Consider the following 21,479-nt stretch of genomic DNA (forward strand, 5'->3'; position numbering starts at 1 on the left):
TGCAGCTCTAACAGGTTGATTCGGTTATTTCAAAAAGAAAGAAAAAAACTGCAGCATGCTGACTTGTGGTTAAAGGAAGAATTATCCTAAGTTTCCCACAGGCCCAGGTAAATGGTCCTTGATTCAGCCCTATCACTACAGATGGACCTTCAGCTCTGGTGTACATTCCCAGCAGATTGATTTTCTTTTTGACTAGGTAAGAGACCATTCTCTGCCTCATTTCTTACCTAGCCTTAATCACTGAATGGGCATTGCCTCAGTCAAATTGAGAAAGACTTTACCAAAGGCCAAAGTCTCCCACTACATCCTGGGCTGTCTCCAGGTTGTCCTGATCCATATCTGGCCACTGGACCCAGATGGCTCTGGAGGAGAAAGTGAGGCTGGTGACTTTGCACAGCCCTCCCTCACTTAAATCCAATTCACTTGCATGCCATGGCATCACCTCCCTGATGTCATGATCCTCTTTGAGAATGAAGGACAAACAACAACATTCCCAGCAATAGGGTGCAGCTGCTGCTGGTCAGGTGCCTGCTTGTAGGTATTCTTATGTACCAGTCATGTGTATCCACCTTGTTTCATCTTTTTCTTTGGTGTCTTATACAGTCCCTAGTATAGAGCTCCACATAGGAACAATGTTTGAGAAATCAGTAGGGAAACAAGATGGCATGGTCGAAAGAGCACTGGTATGGATCTGAGTCTTGGCTTAGATGGTTTCTAGCTGTGTGAGCCATGGCAAATGACTTAACCTTTCTAAGACCTAGTTTTTTAGCCCCTCAGCCTCGATGAACCTTTTCCTAATCCAGAGAGGGCTTATGCTGTCCTCAGGGCTCCCATTATCCATGGGAATGTGAGGTAATGCTACATGCTTGGCTGCTGTTGGTGAAATCTTGTTCTCCCTTGCCTCTGTCATTCCCACATTACCCCAATGCCTCCATAAGCCCTTGGAATGTCCTAGGTTTTCTCATCTGTAAAATGGGTCTTTATTTGTGTTCCCCACTTCACAGGGTGATTTTAAGGAATTTGCTTTGTAGACTGTCAAGAATTATGCAAACTCAAACTCAAAATATTGATTGGTTTACAGTGATAAACAGGGTTAGGATCTGGGCCTGGCTGTGCTGAAGAGGTGAGGGAGGAAAAAAGGAAGGAAGGAAGAATAGAAGTAAAGAAGGAAGGACGGAAGCAAGTATCGAGTGCCTACTGTATTCCAGGCACTGTGCCAAGTGCTTTACAAATATTATCTCTTTTATTCTCAGTGTTGAGAATAGAATTTGGAAGGGAAGTGAAGACTGAGAGGAGGTAAGGTATCTATCCAGCAGAGCTTTAGGGAGGTCAGATTGGGCTGAGCAAAATAGCTCCAGTATCCATTCCCCTAGTTTCCTGCCTACTACAAAGTTCTACTTGGCTACCATCCCGATGTGGTTTCTTGGTGATTAGGGGACAAGTCATTTCTTGGGATCTCACTTGGTGAGGAATGTCATACCTAAAGCACCTAACCCAGGGACTGTATTATTTATTAGGACCAAACCAATCTAAAGACTAGTAAAGGAGAGGAGAGGATTGGTTAGAGATGGTGGGGACTGGGGAAAGGAAGGCAGGAATCCCAAACTAGGAAGGAAAACAGAGATGGGGGAAAGGAAGCATGAAGAGTCAATGTCAGGGTCTGAATAGTATAATAGGGCAGTCATTTGGAGAGGAGAGGACTTCCCAGATGGAATTGGGAAAGAAAATAAGCATTTATATAGTGCCTACTATGTGCCAGGCACCATGCTAAGCCTTAACAATATCTCATTTGATCCTCAAACAGCACTCTGAGGTAGGTGGTATTATCCTCATTTAACAGGTGAGGAAACTGAGGCAGAGATTAAGTGACCTGCCTAGGGTCACACAGCTAATAAGAGTCTGAGGTAAAATTTGAAATCAGGTGTTTTTGACTCCAGGCCCAGGACTCTGTGCATTATGGTATCTCCTAGCTGCCTCAAGTGGTCCAGCCTATACTTTTGTGTCATGGAATCATTTGGCAGCCTGGTAAACCTATAAACCCCTTCTCCAAATAGTGTTTAATTGTGTAAAATATATAGGATTACAAAGGAAACAAAGGGTTAGTGAAAATAAATGGTCATTTATGCCTATCCAAATTCATAGACCTTCTGAAATCTATCCATGGACCCATCCACGGACCCCAGGTAAAGAACCCATCTCTATAGGAAGCAAAAGAGAGCCCTATTTCCCCTCCCCTACTCACCTCCCCGCAGTCCCCCACACACACACCCCAGGAAAGTCCCCAGACAGAACACAAAGGTCTCCCTGGTGCTTGTTGTTTTTATTGGCCCTGGGACAGACAGACAGATAGATGGAGGCTGGAGAGATAGGCAGGGCACAGGACAACACTGGAGATAGGGGTTGGGTGAAGGATGGAGAGAGGAAGGGAAAACTTCACAAAAGTCAATAAATAAATAAATATGAGGGTGGTGAGGGCAAAGGCTTTGAGGATTGGGGGGAGGGAGGAGGAAGGTGGTGGGACCACTTCAGGCCCAGTGCAAGAAGCCTTGGGCCACAAGCTGAGAGGACGGGGGCAAGACCCCCTAGCCCCCCATTAGGCAGAGAGAGGAAGGAAGAGGAAGGACAGGCTTTCTAGCCTCTTCTCTCCCTGATTCTTAAACTCCAGGCAATCCTTTTCTTGAACCCCTTTGCCTTAGAATGTACAGTCTCGCTGGGTCTACAGCCCAGCTCCCCCCATCCCACACCCACAGACTGAACACCTCCTCCCCAATTTCCTAGGCGTCATCACTCCCCCGCCTGACTGGCCTCCTGATGTCCTATCCCTCTCTCTCTTGCTCCTACCCTTTCTGGCTCATCAATCCCTTCACTGGTCACTCCTATCCCATCGGCCTCATGATGCTGGCTGTCTCATTTCCTATTCCTGCACTTTCTTCTCTTCAGTAATGGTGCTCACCCCCACCCTGCTCGTCATTCCTCTCGATCTCTCTCCCAAGGGCTCCCTCCAAGCCTTCCCCTTTATTATTTCTCTTTCTCTCTGCCCCCTTCAGCCCCGCCCCCCGCCCCAGTCTTCTGACTCTTTATTCCCTCTTTCCTTTATTCCCTCATCTCCCCCAGCCTTCAGTCCTTCAGCCTGGTTGAAGCTTGTTGTACCCCAGGGGGGACTTATGCTATCCCTGGGGCTCCCGTTGCCCATGGGTCCATGAGGTAATGCCACCTGGCTGGCTGTTGCTGGTGGTATCCAGTCCCCTTTGGCCTCTCTGCCTTCCCCCACCCTACCCCAGTGCTGCCATAAGCCCCTGGAATGTCCCATGTACAAGGGCAGGGGAGTCCAGGAGCTGGATTGCAGGAATCCCAGAGTGCAGGGTCCAGGAGGCTGGGGGGTCTGAGGTCCAGGAGGCCAGGGATCTGGGGTCCAGAAGGCTAAGGGCTGCCAGGATAGGAGCGTAGCAGCACCTTATGGCGGGTGGCAGTCTCTGCCCGTCGGCGTTTCTGTTCCCCAAGGAACTCCTTCAGCCTATTGGTGGTAAAAGTCAATGTCTGGCGCCGAAGCTTCATCAGGTAGGCGTCCTGAAGCCAGGGGTGTGCCAAGCAGTCCTGCAGTGAAGGGCGGCTCCTAGAAAACAAGGACGGCTTGGATCGGGATAAGCTAGGAGAGAGTCAGCAGAAGCTAGGAGAATTCATTCAAGGCAGGAGGCTGGGAACTAGAAAAGGCAGGGAACGAGAAAGAAGGCAGCCTCATGACTCACCAGGGGTGGACAGAAAGGACCTTGCGCAAAAAGAGGGCAGCACTCTGGGAGGTATTGGGGTACAGCAGGAAGGCATCAAAGCGGCCCCCAACAATCCGGGCCTCTGTCTCCCGGGGATCTGGCTCATAAAATGGGGAGCGTCCACTAAGCCTGAGGAAAGACACAGCAAAAAGGTCAGTATTGGGGGCAGGAGAGAAATTGGGAGGTGAAAGAGCGATCCACACTGTGATGTATATGGGAGTGCATACCACTGCCACCCTGACCCCTGAGGCAAGATATTGGAAGAATTCTGGAGAAGGAGCTGCCAGGAGATAATGAAATGGGAAACATATCCCAGAGAACATGTAGAGAGAGGAAAAGATCAGAGACTTGTTGCTGGAAGGGACCTTAGAGCCCATCAAATCCTATCCTCCCATTTTCCGGATGAGGAAACTGGGACTCAGCATTGTTGACTTGCCCTAGAGTCACACAAGCCAGATGGTGTCTGAACTGGGATTTAAACCCCAGAGCTTTCTGACTCCAAGCCTAGGACTCTACCATACCACCCTCCCTCTCACATCAGGTCCTGAGAGGTGGATTTTGAAGTGAGAGCAGAATTTACCTAGGTGGAGGGAGGTGGGGTAGTCCCAGGGCAAGAACTAGGGAGCATGAATGGATTCCTCGGGATAGGGATCACTTACATGATGTAGGTGAGCACACCAACACCCCAGATGTCTGTAGCAGAGCCAATGGGTTCACCTTTCACCATCTCAGGAGCTGGCAAGAGACAGAGACAGAGTTGACCCAGCTACCTGTCAATGATGTTTCTCCTGGGCATGGGGATCCCTGTTGGAGCCAGGGAGTAACTGTGAGAAGCCCAAGCCCCCACCCACCATGTCACTCAAAACAATTACAATTGTAAGTAGCCTCTACCACTTGATGAATAAAGTCCAAACTTGTAGGCTGGCATTCAAGACCCTTTTCAACCAAATTCCAACCTACCTTTCCTTCCTCTGCCCTTTCCCTGCTAAATATCTCAACAGGGTAACCTACTCTTGACACCCGTCCTTCACCTTCCACTCATTCCTTAACTCCTGGTAATCAAGCTTCCTTTCTGCTTCTCCCATTGACATTTCTCCCTTCAAAGTCATCAATGACCATCTTATGGCCAAATCCAGTGGCCTCTTTCCAGTCCTCACCCCCCTTGAAATCTCTGCAGCATTGGACACCCTTAACACCCTTTTTCTGGATACTTTCCCCTCCCTTTGCTTTTGTGCCATCGTACTCGGCACTAATTGTCTGACCATTCCTTCACTATAGTCTTTGCCATCTCTGCTTCTCTTCCTGGTCCCTCACTGTGAGCATCCCTCATATCTCCGAGCTTCTTTCCAGTCCTATGTCCCGATAATTTTCCTTCCTGTGCTTAGCATAGTGCCTGGCACATAGTAAGCCCTTAATAAATACTTGTTTCCTTCCTCCCTATATCCTATATTTGTGGGAAACTAGACAGCCCATTTTCCAAACACATCTCTCAGTTTCTAGAGAGTATCTTTACTTGAACTGTTACCAACATGGAGTATGTTACTTCCCCATCTCCCATTCTTCAAGTGTTGAGGGAAAGGCAGTGTGACCTCTCCCCCTTCTCTGAAACCTCAGAGTGAAGCATCTCTAATTCTCTGTTCTTCTCACCCTCTACTCCTCTATTATAGTTAGGGTTATATGTCTTCTCTCCCTACTTGACTTGAAGACTAGAACCTTGTTTATTCTACCCCGAAGCACCTTACACAATACCCTGCATATAGCAGGCTCTTAACAAACATCTGCTGAATTTAATTTGCCAAATGAAGGAATGAGAGGATCAAGGGCCATAGACATAGGTAGGTCATTTGCCTCTAGCTTACATAAAGAGTTATCCATTCCATATTACAAGGGTTAGGGGTGCAATGCCCCTGCGAGCTGGAAAATCCACATGAAATTTTTTGGCCCTCCCTTCATACGAGAGAAGTCTGAATTATTATATTATTATATTAAAAGGTAAAATGTATTGATATTATGTAATACTGTACATGTATTTTATGCATTTCTGAGTTTCTAAACTTTTTCTGTGTTGTCTGCTGGCCTTTCATGCGTCATCTGCAGCTTCCACAAAACTCCCCCCAAATTCCCATTTAATTCCTTATGCCCACTCACAAAATATTGAAACAATGATGGGAAAAGCTGAGATGTGGAAGGGATAACTGCACAGCCAATATGGCAGTCCCTGGATGTCCTTCCCATTCCATCTCCCCCTGGGATGTGGATGTCCATAGGAATGCCATACATGCTATGTTCAGGGAAATCCCAAGGCTATGACTTGGGTGGACCGGGTGTATCTCAGTGCCTCCCAGAGCTATGTTAGAACTGGAATTAGTGAGAGGCAAATGTCAGACTAGGTCCTCTGACTCTTTTTATCTTCAGCCTTTGGCCAGGTTGTATGTACCCTTAGCCCTGCTCAGTTCATCTGGGTCCAGAGGCCAGCCCAGTGCTTTAAAAAAAAAACCTCTCATTGACTCCAGGATTTAGAGCTTAGAAAGTATTTTCTGCTTAAAGCTGGCTCCAGAAGGGGTGGGGTCCCAGGAATACCTACTCCCTCCCCCGCCCAGTAGATTTCTTGAGGGACCCTTGGATAACAAATTAACCCCTTTTAAGCTTCCCCAAGCCTATCTTGCTTCCCTGAGGCTTTCTAGAGAAGGCCTGAATGCATCTTGTATGGTTTTCTATGGCTGTTTGCAGCAAATTGGGAATGGAATGGGAATGATACCCAGAGACTGCCACTCTGAGTCTTGCATCTGCTAATTCGGAGCCTGACCAGCCCTCACCCATGTACTCCAGCGTGCCAGTGCGGTGCCCCAGGGGCTGCAGGGCCTGGGGGCTGTAGGGCTGGGCACTGCCGAAGTCCACAATCTTGAGAGCGTTGTCATGCGTGAGCAGCAAGTTGTCGGGCTTGATATCCAAGTGCAGCACGTGGTGGTCGTGCAGGTACTCCAGGCCCTGCAGCAGCTGGACCGCATACGTGGCCACATCGTCCTCGGAGTACCGAAACCTGGAGGGAACAAACAAGGGGGATGGCACAGGAGGTCACAGCTGCTCTCCTGAGGCCAACTCCCCTGCTGTACCTTATGGGATGCTAAAAACTGCAGGCTGTGGCCAGGGTCCTCAATTATCTCCCTCTCTCTCTCTCCCAAGCCAGCGAGCCAAAAGCCACACTCATTGTACCGTTCACTGAGTCCGCAGAGAAGCTCACGGTTCCCACAGCTCTCCGCGATGAGCACAAGGTAGCGGGGGGTGATGTATGCCTCGTGCAGGGACATGAGCCTCTCATGGTGTAGAGAGCGTAATACTTCATACTCCTGAAGCACCCGCTGCTTCCCCTCTGCCACATAGGGGATGATCTTAGCCACGAATGACCGGCCTGTGGCGTTCTCCCGGCAAGCCCTCACCACACCAAAACGACCCCTAGAGGTGGGGGGAAAGGGGGCCACAGATCAAAGAAACCACAGGGTGAGGTCAGGGGAAATGAAGGACACAGAAACCCCTGAATAAGGGCTGGAGGCCAGAGTTGGGGCTTCTGGGGAAAGAGCAAAGGTGTTTTGGCATCCATGTCCCACCCTACATCTGGGTTTGAACATCAGGATTCTGCATCAATCTCCCTACTCCCAGCTCTACCATAACCCTCCCCCCAGCCAACAAGCATTTATTAAGTGTTTATTATGTTTGAGACAGGTGCAGAGCACTTAAGATACCAAGAAAGATGCCACCTGGGTACATATACCCTCCTCCTCATCCTTTTTTTGGACTTACCTGGCCTTTTCCTCCAGGAAGGTGTAGGGTTTCTGGGGAGGTCCCTGACGAAGTGTGGTGCCCTCAGGGCCAGGAGAGCTGGGGGGTCCACTTCCTGGAGAGCTGACCCTGTCCTTGGCTGGGCTAAGGCTGCTCACGATCACCTTAGTGGGGCTGGGGGTAGGATCAGGGGCTTGGGGCTCAGGGACAGTGGGTTCTGACACAAAAGAAGTCACCATATACATAGGGGCTGGGGAGGAGGTTGGTTTACTCTCTGGGGTGCTAGGGGATGGGGCTTTTGTGTTGGAGGCAAGAGACTCAGGCCTGCTAGGCGGGGGTTGATCACTGAGGGATGCTTGCCGTGCAGCCAGCACACCCCTGTGCTTTCTCGGAGGAGTTGGGGGAGGTGGGCCAACAGCCTTGAGGTGAGACTGGACCTGGTTGAGGGGCACTGGGAGAGATGGGGAGGCTGGGGCTGGAGGAAAAGACTGTGGGGAGGCTAGAGCCAAGGTAGACGTGGGCTCAGGAACTGGGACTGGAGAGACTGAAGAGGATGGAGCTAAGGTGGCAGGGGCTGGTGTGGCTGGAACTGGGGAGCCCGGGGCTGGAGACGCTGCAGCTGGGGAGGCCGGGGCTGAAGACACTGGGGTTGGGGCGTCTGAGGTTGGGGCTGGGGGAGAGATAGGTGAGGTAGGAGTGGAAGGAATGGGGGTTCCAGCTGGCACTGAGGTAACAGGGATTTCTTGTTGAGTGGTAGATTTCAAAACTGGGGTATCTGGGCAGAGAAAAGAGAAAGCATTTGCTATAGAACACTCCATGTAGAAGTGAGGTTCTAGTGATAAAGGCAGAAAGGAGAAAGCTCTGTACTAAGCAGACAGGATCCCAAGGTCCTGAGGGCTCAGGGGACTGGAGGGTATTATTTTAATCCCTCTGATTCTAAAACCACCAGGTCCCCATCCCATCGATACTAAATTATTCCCACCATCCATCCCTCCAGGGCCCCAGTCCCCTAGCCTCCTGACCTGTGGCTTTCCCAACAAGGACCCTCTCTGACGCATTGCTGAAGGGGCCCTGCCCAGCTCGATTGGCGCAGGCCACTCGAAACCTCACACTCATGCCCGGTGGCAGCTGGGTCACGTTGTAGTAGCAGTCAGCGATGCCTGAGCTCACACAGTGCCATATGGATTCCCCTGGGGGCAAAGAGGGGACAATGGTGGGAGGTAGGCTGTCTGAGGCCATGGGAGCATGGGGGAGGTCTAGCCCACACAACAGGGTCCCCAGGAGTTCTATAAAGAAATGGGGGAGAGGTGAATGGTTTAGTGTGCTAGGGACAGGAGCTAAGGGGAAAGGGAGAAGAAAGGCCCAAACCTTATTTCTCCCTCCCCTGCAGTCTCCCTCAGAGACTTCTCCTCCTCACCCCCATCCTCCCAGATCCTCTCAGTTTCCCCCTGCAGCTTCCTCTGAGCTCCCCTAACCCTTAGGCCCCAAGGCTCACCATCAATACGTCGCTCTAACGTGTACGTGCAAGGTGCTCGACTGTCTCCAGGCTTCCACACCACCAATGCTGTATCTTGGTATTTCTGGGGCACTTCAGGGGGAGCCAGCTTGCCTGGAAGGCCTAGTTGGGGGAAGACCTCATGAGCCCTTCAACCCCAACTCTGCCATCCCTCCGTTTCTTCTCCTCCTCTCTCACCCCTTCGCCCCCATTCCTACTGAAGGTTAACAGCCTTCCCACCCTGATCCTGCCCCGTGTACTCACGGGCCACAGCCAGCGTGCAGGAGCTGGTAGCACTGCCCAAGGCATTGCGGGCGGAACACTCATACAGCCCAGCATGGCTCTTCCCAGCACGAGGGATGGTCAGCAGCTGCCGTCCATCTTTGCAGGATACTATAGTGACTGACGGTTCTGACCGAAGGGACTGTTTGTCTGCAGGGGCCAAGAAAGGGCCACGGACATGTCAATCCTCTAGTCCCCACCCCGTAAATGTTTTCTGATCTCCTCGTGATCTCCCAGACAACCCTGGTCCCTCTTTCTCATTGCTAGGCATGTCCTGTCTTCCAAGAACCAGTCAAGCAGGATCTATCTGTCCTGAATTAAGGGGCAGGTGCAGGGTGAGGGTTAGATTGGACATCACCAGCCTACTTTTTATACAGATCACACAGAATGAGGGTGGGAGCCGTGGTGGGGCAGGGGGTGGCAGGAGGAGAAGAGATGCACTGCTACCTTTTGTCCAGGATATGTGGGGTGCGGGGCAGGCTGCTGGGAGGCACAGGAGGGTGGCTGCCTCACCCTCCAGCAGCACCTGGTCCTTCAGCTTGATATGAAAGACAGGAGGAAAGTCTAAAGGGAGAATCAGAAAAAGTATAGCATTAGCCTGAGGAAATGCTAGCGAATGTGTTCTTGTTGTGAGGAGAGGCTCTGAGCATTGGGAGCCTTCTTTGAGCATGGTGCTATGGGGACTGCCCAATGGATTAGACAAGAGCCCTGACCTCACAAAGCTTCCCCTGTAGTGGATGGAATAAGGCATGTGCCGATGACTGCAGAATTTTAAGCACCATTTGATAATAATACCTAGCACTTATATACCATAAGGTTTGCAAAGTATTCTATATATATTTGATCTCATTTGCTGCTTACAACAAAGATGTGAAGGAGGCGCTGTTATTATTGAAGTAGGTATTATTATGATGTCCATTTTACCAATAAGCAAACTGAGGCTGAGGGAGATTAAGTAACTTGCCCAGTGTCACACACAGCTAGTAAGTGTCTGAAGCAAGATTCAAATTCTTAATAATAATGACAGCAGCACAAATAATAATAATAGCAGGGGCAGCTAGGTGGTGCAGTGGACAAGCTCTAGCCTTGGAGTCAGGAAGACCTGAGTTCAAATCCGTCCTCAGACACATGACACTTACTACCTGTGTGACCTTGGGCAAGTCACTTAACCCCGACTGCCTCACCAAAAAGGCAAAATAATAATAATAATAATAATAGCTATCATTTCTAGAGCACCTACTATGTGCAGGGACCATGCTAAGTATTTCACTAATATTTAATCCTTAAAATAAAGCTGGGAGGTAACTAATATTGTTATCCTCATTTTACAGAGGAGGAAACTAAGGCAAAGAAGTTAAGTGACTTGTCCATAGTCACACAAGCTAGTAAGTGTCTGAGGCTGCATTTGAAACTCAGGTCTTCCTGACTCCACAGCAGTTCTATTCACTGTACCACCTAGAGGCCTTTGATCATTACAGCAACCCAGTAAGGTAGATAACAGGTATTATTCTCCCCATTTTGCAGATGAAAAAACTGAGGCTAAAAACATTAAATGATTTGTCCAAGACCACACAGGCATTAAATGTCGAAGTCAGAAATCAGAACCAGGTCTCTCCTGACTCCAGATCCAGCATTTTCCTCACATTTGGGAGGGGGGCCCAAGTCACTTGGGGTTAAGTGACTTGCCCAGGGTCACACAGCTAGTAAATATCAAGTGTCTGAGGTCAGGTCCACTTGAATCCAGGGCCAGCATTCTATCCACTACCCCTACCCATATTTGTTTTTCAGTCGTGTCCCACTCTTCGTGATCGTATTTGGGGTTTTCTTGGCAAAGATACTAGAGTGGTTTGCCATTTCCTTCTCCAGTGCATTTTACAGATGAGGAAACTGAGGCAAACAGGGTTAAGTGACTTGCCCAGGGTCACACATCTAGTAAGTATGTAAGGCCAGAACTGAACTCAGGAGGATGAGCCTGTCTGACTCCAGGATTCCAAGACACTGTGTCACCTCCCTGCCCCTCACTGTACCTTAGCACACTGTATAGAAACAATGAATACAAAGTAGGGTTCCAGCATACATGAGAGGCACTCATGCTGTGAATATTCGTAGAAGAGAAAGATCACTCTTGATTGATGGCAGGGAGGAATAATTCCATGGGATGAGAGGGAGTACGTGGCTGGTATGAATCCAACCTTCCCCCTTACTCTAAGGAAGCAGAGCCAACAGCCAGGCTGGGACCACCATTATGGAAGTTTAATTGGACCCAGCTGGTGCTAGCCTAGCCTGGCCATGCAAATAGGAAGGGGCTAGAAAACGCACCAGCTTGGAAACAAAGAAGAACAGGGAGGTGGGAGGGGGAAACCAGCATCTATTAGGCACCTACTATGTGCCAGGCACTGTGCTATACACTTTCCAAATATTATCCCATTTCATTCTCACGACAACTCTGGGAGGTGGGTGCTGTTATTATCTATCCCCTTTATACCATTGAGAAAACCAAGGCAGACAGAGAGAGGTTAATTGATTCGTCCAGGGTCACATAGCTGGTAAATGTAGGAGGCCACATTTGAACTCAGGTCTTCCTGACTCGAAACCCAGATCTACCCACTAGCTGCATCAGGCAGAGTGAAGTCTGGAGTCAAAAGACCTGGATTCCACAGCTAGCTTTGCTTCTCACTACCTGCATGACTTCAAGCAAGTCACTTAAAACCTCTCCGAACATGTTTTCTGTTCTGTAAAAGGAGGTGATCAGACTCTCAGCTTTTGGCAATTCTTCTTAGTTCTAAACTCCCTGATCCCAAGGTTGTCACAATGCCTGGCCAGCCTCAGACTCTTGAGAATGAGCTAGTCTGCCAGGAAAGCTGCTCGTTTATACCGAAGTTCTGGGCGTATCAGGACAAACGGCCTATTTTCTGTAAGTTTAGTTCATATTTTCTTTCTCTTAATTGCCAGTCACATCCTTCCCCCCCTCCCCAACCCCCAACCCTAACCTCTGTCTCTAACAAGTTGTGGAGAAAGCAGTTGGGTGCTCATTTGGGGAACTTTGTACTAGAGGCAGCAGTAGCACCAAGCACTTTGGAGGGGGAGAAAAGTGGGGTAAAAGAAGCCCCCAGCGTTCAGAAGGGGAAGCCATTCTGGCCAGGGATCTATTTTGTCCCATCAGCCTATGGAATGACAAATGAGAAAATGGAAGATTAGAAACTGAGCGAGCAGGCTGGGTGGTCACCTCGTCATGTGATTTGAGAACGGCTGGAAAAGCTCACCACCCAAAAATATCTCCTTCCACCTCCCCCTCCCAACCTCCGTGCTGAGATTCTACAAATAGAGACTCATTCTTTTAGATTAAGCACTACCCTCTCCCTCTTTTAAAGACAAATACCCAGGGTGGCCTGAATGCTGTGATAATGAGAATTGGGGAGTACAAACAAAAGATCTGGCTGGCAGAAAGGCCGGGAGGAGACAAGTAAAGGATGTGGGGTGGAGGGAAATAAGGAAAGGGACAGGAGAATGGAAAAGCAGGTTTTTCTAAAGGCCAACCCTGGGTGATAAGGTAAGCAAGCAAGACCCAGGTTCTATCCTGACTTTGCTACTAACACAGAAGAATTATATCACAGCTTGAGTAGGTCACGTCCCTGCTGTGGTCCTCAGTTTCCTCATCTGTAAAATGAGGAATTTGGAGTAGATGATCCGAAAGGTCCCTTGATGATTCCACTGCCTAGGGCAAGAGTGAGGAGGGCCGGAATGTGAAATAGGAGCACTAGGAATTGTAGCAGGGCAGTAAAAAAAGAATAGGAATGGGGGCCCTAGGGCTATGTGGAGACAGAAGGAATGTCTTAAGGACCTGGAAAATCAGAGGGTTAGGTTCTCTCTCAGTTAGGCATACTTCCCCAAAGTCCTTCAGATATTGGAAACCGGCCTGGGCAAGGGAGAATAACCAGGGAAAATTCAAGTATGGTGCCCATGATGCCATATCAAAGAAATCAGTTCAACTGTCTGACCCCAAGACCTCATAGCCTGACAATATATCCGAGTTAGAGCCTAGAATGCCTTTCCTCCCACCACCCCAAACCAAGGAAGGAGAAAATACCCAAGGAGAAAGTGTTGGTGGCACCACGGATGTCTTACCTGACTCGCTGCGCACATATTGGTAGCCCAAAGTGGAATCCTCCTGGACACTGGATGGGAGGTTAGGCTGCGATGACCCTTTGTCCTTCCGTGACCTTGACAGGCCCCAGCGATCCCAGCGGGACCGAGTCCGGCCTTCCCCAGGACCTGCAGAAACCCTAACTCATTGGCACTGGCCCACCTGGCCCTGGCCCTAGCCTGTCCTTCTATTCTGACTTTGCAGATGCCCCAGCATAGGGAAGGTTACAGATGGGAAAAAACTGCCTCCTTCCTGTCTTACAGCCTTCTCCCAGTGTTCTAGACTCTTTCTTTCCATTCTATTCCCCGACTCCCCCTCACCTCATGCCTCAGTCTTAGATTCTTTCAGCCCTTGAGACACTTCATTATTCCCCAAGGCCTGGGACAGACCACCTTCCCCTTGTGTATTTTCAGGGTTATAGTGTATTCTGTTTTTAGGAGACTTGTGTACCTGGTTCTCTATTTCCTTGTTTTGGGCATGGGGGAGGGAGGAGAGAAGTCCGGGTTGGAATAATCAGTGATGAGGTAGAAGAAACATGAGCATTTGGAACGTCCACAAATCCCATGCAACCAGAAGACTTGGTGATGGAAAGTGATCTCAGGATGGTAGAATGTACCAGAATACTCAGGTGGGCCATTCCCAATTCATCAAGGAAGGGGATGGGGGTGGAGGGAAGGTGCTTTTCTGGGGTGGAAGAAGCCAGCATCCTCCAAGGTCAGGAGAGAGCCAGACTAGACAGTGAATAGACCATATCTCTCCAGTCTGGAATGAATCATGGACCAAGCAAGGCCTGCTTGGGTATCTCTAGCAGGGACCACTTTGTAAGCTATTCTAACTGAGACTTTGCTCTTTGGTTTCCTCACCCTGGCATTTGCATTTTTAATTTGTTTAGTCTCCTTTCCCTAGAAATCCCACTCATAATCTGGACAGAGAGGTCCATGGAGCAAGCTTACAGACATCAGGTTAGGACATCCCCTTACATAGAGGCCGGAGCAGGAGGGGAGGGAATTAGAAATGGGACATAGCAGATCATTGGGCTCATAAGCATCAAATGAGGTCAGGAAGACCTCAAGATCAAGGAAGGTTTATGTAAGGTGAAAGCCCTAAGGCAAAAGCAAAGGTCCTGGGATTGTCTGAAGCTGACTCACATTAGCAGCCAGGCCTCAGGACTGGTTGCAGTGGGCTCCCAAGGCTTGGTCCTTTGCTAAGTGAGCTAAGAAAAGCGCGCTCGGATCTCTGGCCCAGGCTTGTCTCCTGATTGGTCAATCAGGTCAATCACTGTCCTCCAGCTCCCCAGCCTAGTTGTCATCCCACTCTGCACCCCTAGTGCATTCCCAGTCTTGGTCCCCCTCTCCATCCCAAGAGTCTAAGCAAGTCTCAGGCCTTACCACTGCCCCTTTCATCTACTGCCCAGAGCCCAGCCCCAACTTCTGTGCCCTCTGAACAGCCTACCTGAAGAGGCTGAGGTAGCGCTAGCCTCAGAACCCAGTGACTCTGCTGAGGGTGTGGCTGTGCCCGCTTGGGCCAACAGCTGGTTGTGGGGCAGGCCGAGGCGTCGCAGGCTCTCCCCCTCGGATGTCGCTCGGCGCAGCTGGCCCAGCAGTGGAATGCTCCCCCCAGCCCGACCTCCTGACTCCTCGCTGCTGCCACTCCGGTGCAGACGGCCCGAGAGTCGCTCCAGGGTGGCGCTAAGCTTCCTCCGAACAGCCAGCACCGGGGAACCCCTGGCTGAGTCACCCCCCTCTGAGCTCTCGCCATCCCCAGCCCGGGGAGACCCCCAGGATGGGTGACGCTGGGAGGGGGGTGTCCGGCGAAGCCTCTGGGACAGAGACAGGGAGAGGCGTCGTACCAGCCCCAGCTCCCCAGGCCCACGAAGGTCCTGCACAGAACGGGACCGCTCAGGTCGCTTCACTAGCTCCAGCGGGGTCCCAGCTGGGCTGGGCCTGTACATGCCATCTTCCTCCTCTAATCCCCGGGAAAGGCCCCGCTCCTCGGATTGAGAGCGACTCAGCATCCTCAGTCTCCGAGCCAGGGGAGACTGGCGGCTTTTCTTGAATTTAGCTTCAAACACTTCCTCTGAGTCCAGATTTTCAATGCTGCTTAAGCTCCTGTCTGAGCCAGTGGGCCTTGAGGGAACCACTGTCTTCTCCCCAGAAGGAGAAGCAAGCCCCTTGACTCCCAGCCCTTGCTTCCCGGGGTGTGGAGAAGCCACCTTGGCAAAGACAGCCGCGTGGGGCTTAGGCTCGGGAGGAGGGCCCAAGATGATCTTCGGGGCACCAGGCAGTTGGAGAGATTGCATGATCTGGGCATAGGGGGTGAGGGGGGTCTCTGGGACCGGGGAGACCACAGCTGCCTTTGGGGGTTCTGAGGACCTGGAAGGTCCTGGCTTAGGCACTTGCTCTTCTCGAGCGGTCTTGGGGGGCCCTGGCCGGGGAGAGCCCCTGGAGGAAGCCAAGGGATGCTCAGTGGGTCCTGGGGAAACAGGTTTTGTAGGAGATAGCTTGGCAGGGATGGGTTTGGCGGGGCTATGAGGCTGGGCTTCACTGAGGGCAGACAGGGAAGGTGACTCCTGTAACCTCCGGGCCCCGAGTCGGGCTACAGGAATCTCCAGCGGGGCTCCTGCCCGTCGGTGCCTCCCCCTGGGTTCTGCCTCTCCCTGGGAAAAACTGCTGCTTTTCTGAAGGCTGCGGGCCTCAGGGGGCAGTGGGTGTTGGGGGGCTGCCTCACTGGAGGCAGCCCGTGCCATCCGGGGATCACGGGCCCTTCCTCCACCCCCCAGGCTCTCTAGCAGAGGTCCCCTGAGGCCGCTAACCTTGCCATCTTCAGGACCCACCCGAAGGAGCCTCTGTCGCAGGGCCTGGAGCCTCTGGGCATACTCTCCCTCGCCCAGGCCCCCCCTCGCCAGGTGGGCAGCCCCCGGGCTAGGGCTGCGGCGCTGGGGCAGGTCTACTGAGGCTGCCTTCTGCAGCCCCCGTCCCGGCTCCCGCAGCCCTGCCCCGGGCAAGGCGCTCTCTGCTGAGCTACCCCTACGAAGCTCCCCCCGGCGGGGAGCAGCCACCTCTGGGGGCTGGGGGCCTGGGGTGGGGAGAGCCTGAGAGCCGGGAGCACTACCGTCTCCTGCGGGGGGCCCACCCTGATCCTGCCAGTCCATGGGGGTGGAATCCCTAGCGTCAGGAGCCCCAGGGGCATCATCCTCAGTGGGGATGTCAGTGAGAGAGACTCGTGAGCCAGAGAACTCGGGCAGCAGCGGCCGAGGCACGGAGGGCAATTCCTCCAGTTCCTCCTCTTCTGAGTCTGAGGAAGATGAAAGACCCCCTGGGGGTGGGCGCCGAGGCACTGCCACCCACACCCGCTCAGGGGGAGCCCGCAGCAATTCTGGGATCGGGCGCAGCACCAGATGGCACTTGTAGCTGATCTGGGAACGCTGGGAAGAAGGGAACATGGGAGTCAGGGAGGGTGGGAGGAATGGGGGGAGGGGGAGGACAGGCAGGAAGAGGCTGCTGCAGAGACAGTGGGATCCACCCCACATGGGCCCTGTTTCCAACTTGTCACCCAGGGTAGGATGGGGAAGGGAAGAGGAGAGAAGAGGAAATAGGGATATAAGAGGCAGCGGCAAAGGTGAGAGAGACAGACACAGAGGGACAGATAAAGACAGAGAGACTAAAGCAGAGACAGAGAGAGGAAGATAGAGACAGAGAGAGAGACAGAAAGAGACAGAGAGAAAAAGAGAGGCAGAGACAGACAGAGAGAAAAAGAGAAGCAGAGACAGACAGAGAGACAGAGACAGACAGAAACAGGAAGAGAGACACAGAGAGAGATACAGAGAGAAAGACAGAGAGAGAAAAAAACAGAGAGGCAGACAAAGAGACAGAGAAACAGAAACAGAGACAGAGAGAAAAAGAGAGACACAGAGACAGAGAGAGAGAGAGAGAGAAAAGAGGGGAAAGGACAGAGAAGGTATGACAGAATGACCCTTTTCTTATTGCTAGTAAAAAGTCCATATTATTACTATATATTTAAAGTGTTTGTGACACTCAAAAAATGATAAGCTGGTATTGTGGGTAGAAGGGCTACCCTAAAGATACTGGAGGATAGCATCAAAAAGGAACCTGCGACAGAGGTAAAGCTGGTAACTGTTGGTTGGGCTCAAAACCTGGCTGTCATCCCAGCTCCACAAATGAGCTAATGCTGGTGCCCTGGCAGTGGAATTTGAGGGGAGGGGCAACCAGGGACATTGCTTTTGGTGATACAGGGTGGTACAGTGGGAAAAGCAATAAATTTAAAGCCAGGGGACCTGGGTTTGACTCCTAATTCTGCTACTCAGAACCGATGTGACCTTGAGGGAGACATCTCTGCACCTCAGTGTCCTCATGTATAAAATGGACCAAATGACCTCAAAAGTTCCCTCCCAGGTCTAACTCTTTTTAGGGGTTTCTGGCAGAAAATGGTCTTGCTCAGATCAGGCCAGGGATACCAGCACGGCCGTTGTGGGCCATGGGGCCTGCCTACTCCTACAACTAATAATAGCTAACATTTATATAACGCTTATTATATGCCAGGCACTGTGCCAAGAGTTTTACAAATATTAACTCATTTGATCCTCACAATAACCCTAGGAAGTGGGTGCTATTATGACTCCCATTTTACAGAAACTGAGTCAGAGATTAAGTGACTTGCCCAGGGTCACCAGTTAGTAAGTATCAGGTCTTCCTGACTCCAGGCCCCTAGCTGCCAAGGCTAGACAATAGTTAGAACAGGGCAAGAACCACCCTTAACAACAGACTCATACCTAAGCTTAAGAAAGGAGACAGAACAGCCCAGGACTCGAGTCAGAGGACGTACATGATGAGGTGTGTTCATCACAGCCACCATGAGGGGACGTGACAAAAAGAGGGTTTCTCTCCACACTCCTTTGGGATTGGGTACTGCCTGTCCAAAATGGTCCTTTGGTGCTGGGACATGTCATCTACCTAATTAGACTGGGCTCTGGTAGGGTTACGTAGATGGTCACTTAGATAGTGATTAAGTGGAAAGCCTGCCCATTGGCTGAGAATGGGACCCAGACTGGAAAATGGAGGAGGGTTCTGGTTCAAGAGATAACATTCTCCGTTAGGTCAGAGTGTGAGTGGCATACCAGGTAGGGCGTGGGCTCCAGGCCTAGTGACTCATGACTTAACATTCAGGTGGAGGCCAGAGTTAAAAGGATTCCTGTATTCATACTTTCAATTACCTGCACCCTATTCTTGTATCTATATGCTGCCTTCTTCCCCTTGGGGTATAGAGTGCATGGGGGCAGGTTTAAGAAGGGAAAGAGGGTGTGGATGCTGGAGCCAGGGATGGTAGCAGTAATAAAAGAAAGGGGGAAACAGAATCAGGGATAAGTAGGGAGACGTGCAGGCTGAGACCACCAGGTTAGGGGCCTGTTTTCTGGATCCAAGGGTGAGAGAATAATATGGATGTAGCAAGAAGGGATGCCTGAGTCAATCCCCTTGCAGCAGTAACAAAAGCCAGAAGGCTGCCATAGAAGGGCCCATAACTAAGGCAAATACCTTATAAGGCCAGGATAGTGGGGTGCATATGTGTATGTGTCAGACTTAGGGTATGAGTGAGGGCGTGTGTGTGTGTGTGTGTGTGTGTGTGTGTGTGTGTGTGTACATGATGCAAAAAGAACCAATGAGAATATGAGGAGAGATACCAAGTGGGAGAGGGATGAAATGATGAGACAGGTAGGTAGTATAGTGGACAGAGAGATGAACTCAGAGTCAGGAAGACCTGAGTTCAAATCATACCTCAGACACTTACTAGTTGTGTGACCTTAGGTAAGTCACTTAATATCTTTCTGCTTCAGTTTCCTTATCTGTAAAATGGGGATAATAATAGCACCTACCTTCTAGGGTTACAATGGGGATCAAAATGATATATGTAAAACAAACCTTAAAGCAATAAATGTATTTATATATTCATATATTCAAATATATATTCATGCAAAGATGATGATGATGATAAGTGTGTGTGTGTGTGTGTGTGTGTGTGTGTGTGTGTTTTATGAGAATAGGAACATAGCTTTGGCATGGTGAGCAGTGTCTCTCTTACACCTAGGGCAGGACGGAGAAGGCCTACCTGGTGGCTGCTCTCACATCTACCGTAGATGTATTTGCATTCCCAGGTGGCTGCCCCAATCCCCACCCCCTCTTCCCTTCCTCTCTCCAGCTTCTGCTAGCACAGGCATTTTCTCATGGACGCTGTGGCACACAGTTTGGGAAATTGGCAAAGATTTGCTAATATAGAGGACTGATGGTTCCAGAACACAGCCCAAAAGTTGGCAGGGGGGCCCAGAAGGGGCATGAGCTTTGAAGCAAAAGCAAGCTGGAATTTGGTTGGAGGCACAGCTGGAAGAGCCTCACACATGGGGTTTTCTCCAGAGGCAAGATGGCAGCTAGCCATGCAGTGAGGCCAGGCCTAGATGCTCGTTAGGGGCAGAGATGATTAGCCCAGGAAGCTGGTGCTGCCCTCTAAAATTAGATTAGGAGAAGATTCCAGCACTCTTTAAACTTAGATTCATTTACCGTTTCCCCCTTAAATGTTAGTTTAAAAAAAGTGTGTTCCCAAGTCCTACTGAAAACTCCAACTTCTGGATTCTTAATGAAAAATAAAGGGGCCATTCACCCCAAGGCTAGGCAGAGGAGTAGCAACTATTGACAGTTAGAAGACGCAGAAGGATTACTGCCGATGGTCTATCAGCATCCTTCCAGCACCCCCAGCATCTTTGGGCTACCAAGGAGAAAAGACTGAGTTGCGAACAGAAAAGGCACAAGAGCCCACGTGGGGCTGAGCTAAGGCACTGAGAGTCTCTTTCCTGCCTGGGGACCCATTTCCCCAGATCAGCCCCTCTAGAAGCCAGGTGTGATGGTAACCTAAGTAATGGTATCTGCTGATAGGACATTGCATCTGGAGTCCTAGGGAGGTCTATGCAAGAAAAAGGAGGGTGGCCAAGGGAGAGAGAAACAGAAAGAGAAGAGGGTGAGGAAGAGAAAAGGGGGAAGAGACAGACAGAAGAGAGGTGTGGAGGGAAGGGGGGGAGGGAAGGGGAGGAGAGGAACGTGAAAGGGGGCAGAGGTAGGTCAGAGCATGGGGTGAGGGATTAAAGCTCACCTGCCACCTCCTTCGGGACAGGAACAGCTTCAGGTGATCAGTGCTGATATCTGCACCCTTTGCTGTTGCCTACAAACCCAGGAAAGGAAGTTATAGTGAATAGGGGTGGCGTCTTCTGCCCATCACTTTCTCCTCTTACCCTTCCTTAGGTCTTTTGCAAGCAAGGACCCTGCTGCAGACCACAGGAACTGCAGAGCAATACTAAGAGCTAGTGCAGATGAGGAAATTCAGTGAGAGAACTGAAGAATCATTTCTTTTTTTTTTCGTTCAGTTGTTTTAGTTGTATCTGGCACTTCATTGACCCCATCTAGAGCTTTCATGGCAAGGATACTGGAGTGATTAGCCATTTCTTTCTCCAGCTCATTTTACAGATGAGGAAACTGAGGCAAACAAGGTTAAGTGACTTGTCCAGAGTCACACAGTAAGTGTCTGAAGCCAGATTTGAACTCATGAAGATGAGTCTTCCTAGCTCCAGGCCCCAAGCTCTATGTACTGCGCTGCCTAGTAACAAAATGTCCGATGCAGGTCCAAGAGCAGCACCCGTTCCATTATGCCCCTTAGCTCTATGAAGCTAGGTATCCTTCACACCCACCACTCACCTTAAACCAAGGGTGCTCCAAGGTTTCCTCGGCTGTGGGTCGCCTACAAAGAGACAGAGAGGTTAAGTAGGAGCTAGAGAAGAAGGCAAATACATCAAAATATGTCAAAAGCCCATGCTACAATGAAAAAAGCACCAGTTTTGATGTCAGAAGCGGATTCAAATCCTGCCTTCTGTCTGTGTGACCTGGACCAAATTTATCCTGTTACCCTTAGCTTTCTTATCTATATATAATGATTGCACCTACTTCACACAGTTATCCTA

At 50.5% G+C, this 21,479-nt stretch overlaps 1 protein-coding gene across 4 annotated transcripts in view; it reads right to left on the minus strand.

Annotated features, from left to right (window-relative positions):
- Positions 1–3,088: 3,088 nt before the first annotated feature.
- Positions 3,089–21,479, minus strand: part of SPEG (striated muscle enriched protein kinase) — an 81,105-nt gene continuing 62,714 nt past the window's right edge. For all 4 annotated transcript variants that reach the window (XM_027873802.1, XM_027873806.1, XM_027873803.1 and 1 more), the window contains 14 exons: positions 21,217–21,259; positions 20,618–20,686; positions 14,918–16,889; positions 13,447–13,593; positions 9,769–9,885; positions 9,304–9,471; positions 9,040–9,162; positions 8,567–8,734; positions 7,566–8,319; positions 6,981–7,220; positions 6,584–6,807; positions 4,427–4,502; positions 3,747–3,896; positions 3,089–3,613 (listed from right to left, as the gene is read on the minus strand). In XM_027873802.1, the coding sequence (XP_027729603.1) occupies positions 3,421–3,613; positions 3,747–3,896; positions 4,427–4,502; positions 6,584–6,807; positions 6,981–7,220; positions 7,566–8,319; positions 8,567–8,734; positions 9,040–9,162; positions 9,304–9,471; positions 9,769–9,885; positions 13,447–13,593; positions 14,918–16,889; positions 20,618–20,686; positions 21,217–21,259 (4,444 nt within the window). In that variant the 3' untranslated portion in view covers positions 3,089–3,420. The remainder of the gene's footprint in view (positions 3,614–3,746; positions 3,897–4,426; positions 4,503–6,583; positions 6,808–6,980; positions 7,221–7,565; positions 8,320–8,566; positions 8,735–9,039; positions 9,163–9,303; positions 9,472–9,768; positions 9,886–13,446; positions 13,594–14,917; positions 16,890–20,617; positions 20,687–21,216; positions 21,260–21,479) is intronic.

This window comes from Vombatus ursinus, unplaced genomic scaffold (assembly GCF_900497805.2).
Source record: "Vombatus ursinus unplaced genomic scaffold, bare-nosed wombat genome assembly UNPS02014802.1, whole genome shotgun sequence".
Taxonomy (NCBI): domain Eukaryota; kingdom Metazoa; phylum Chordata; class Mammalia; order Diprotodontia; family Vombatidae; genus Vombatus; species Vombatus ursinus.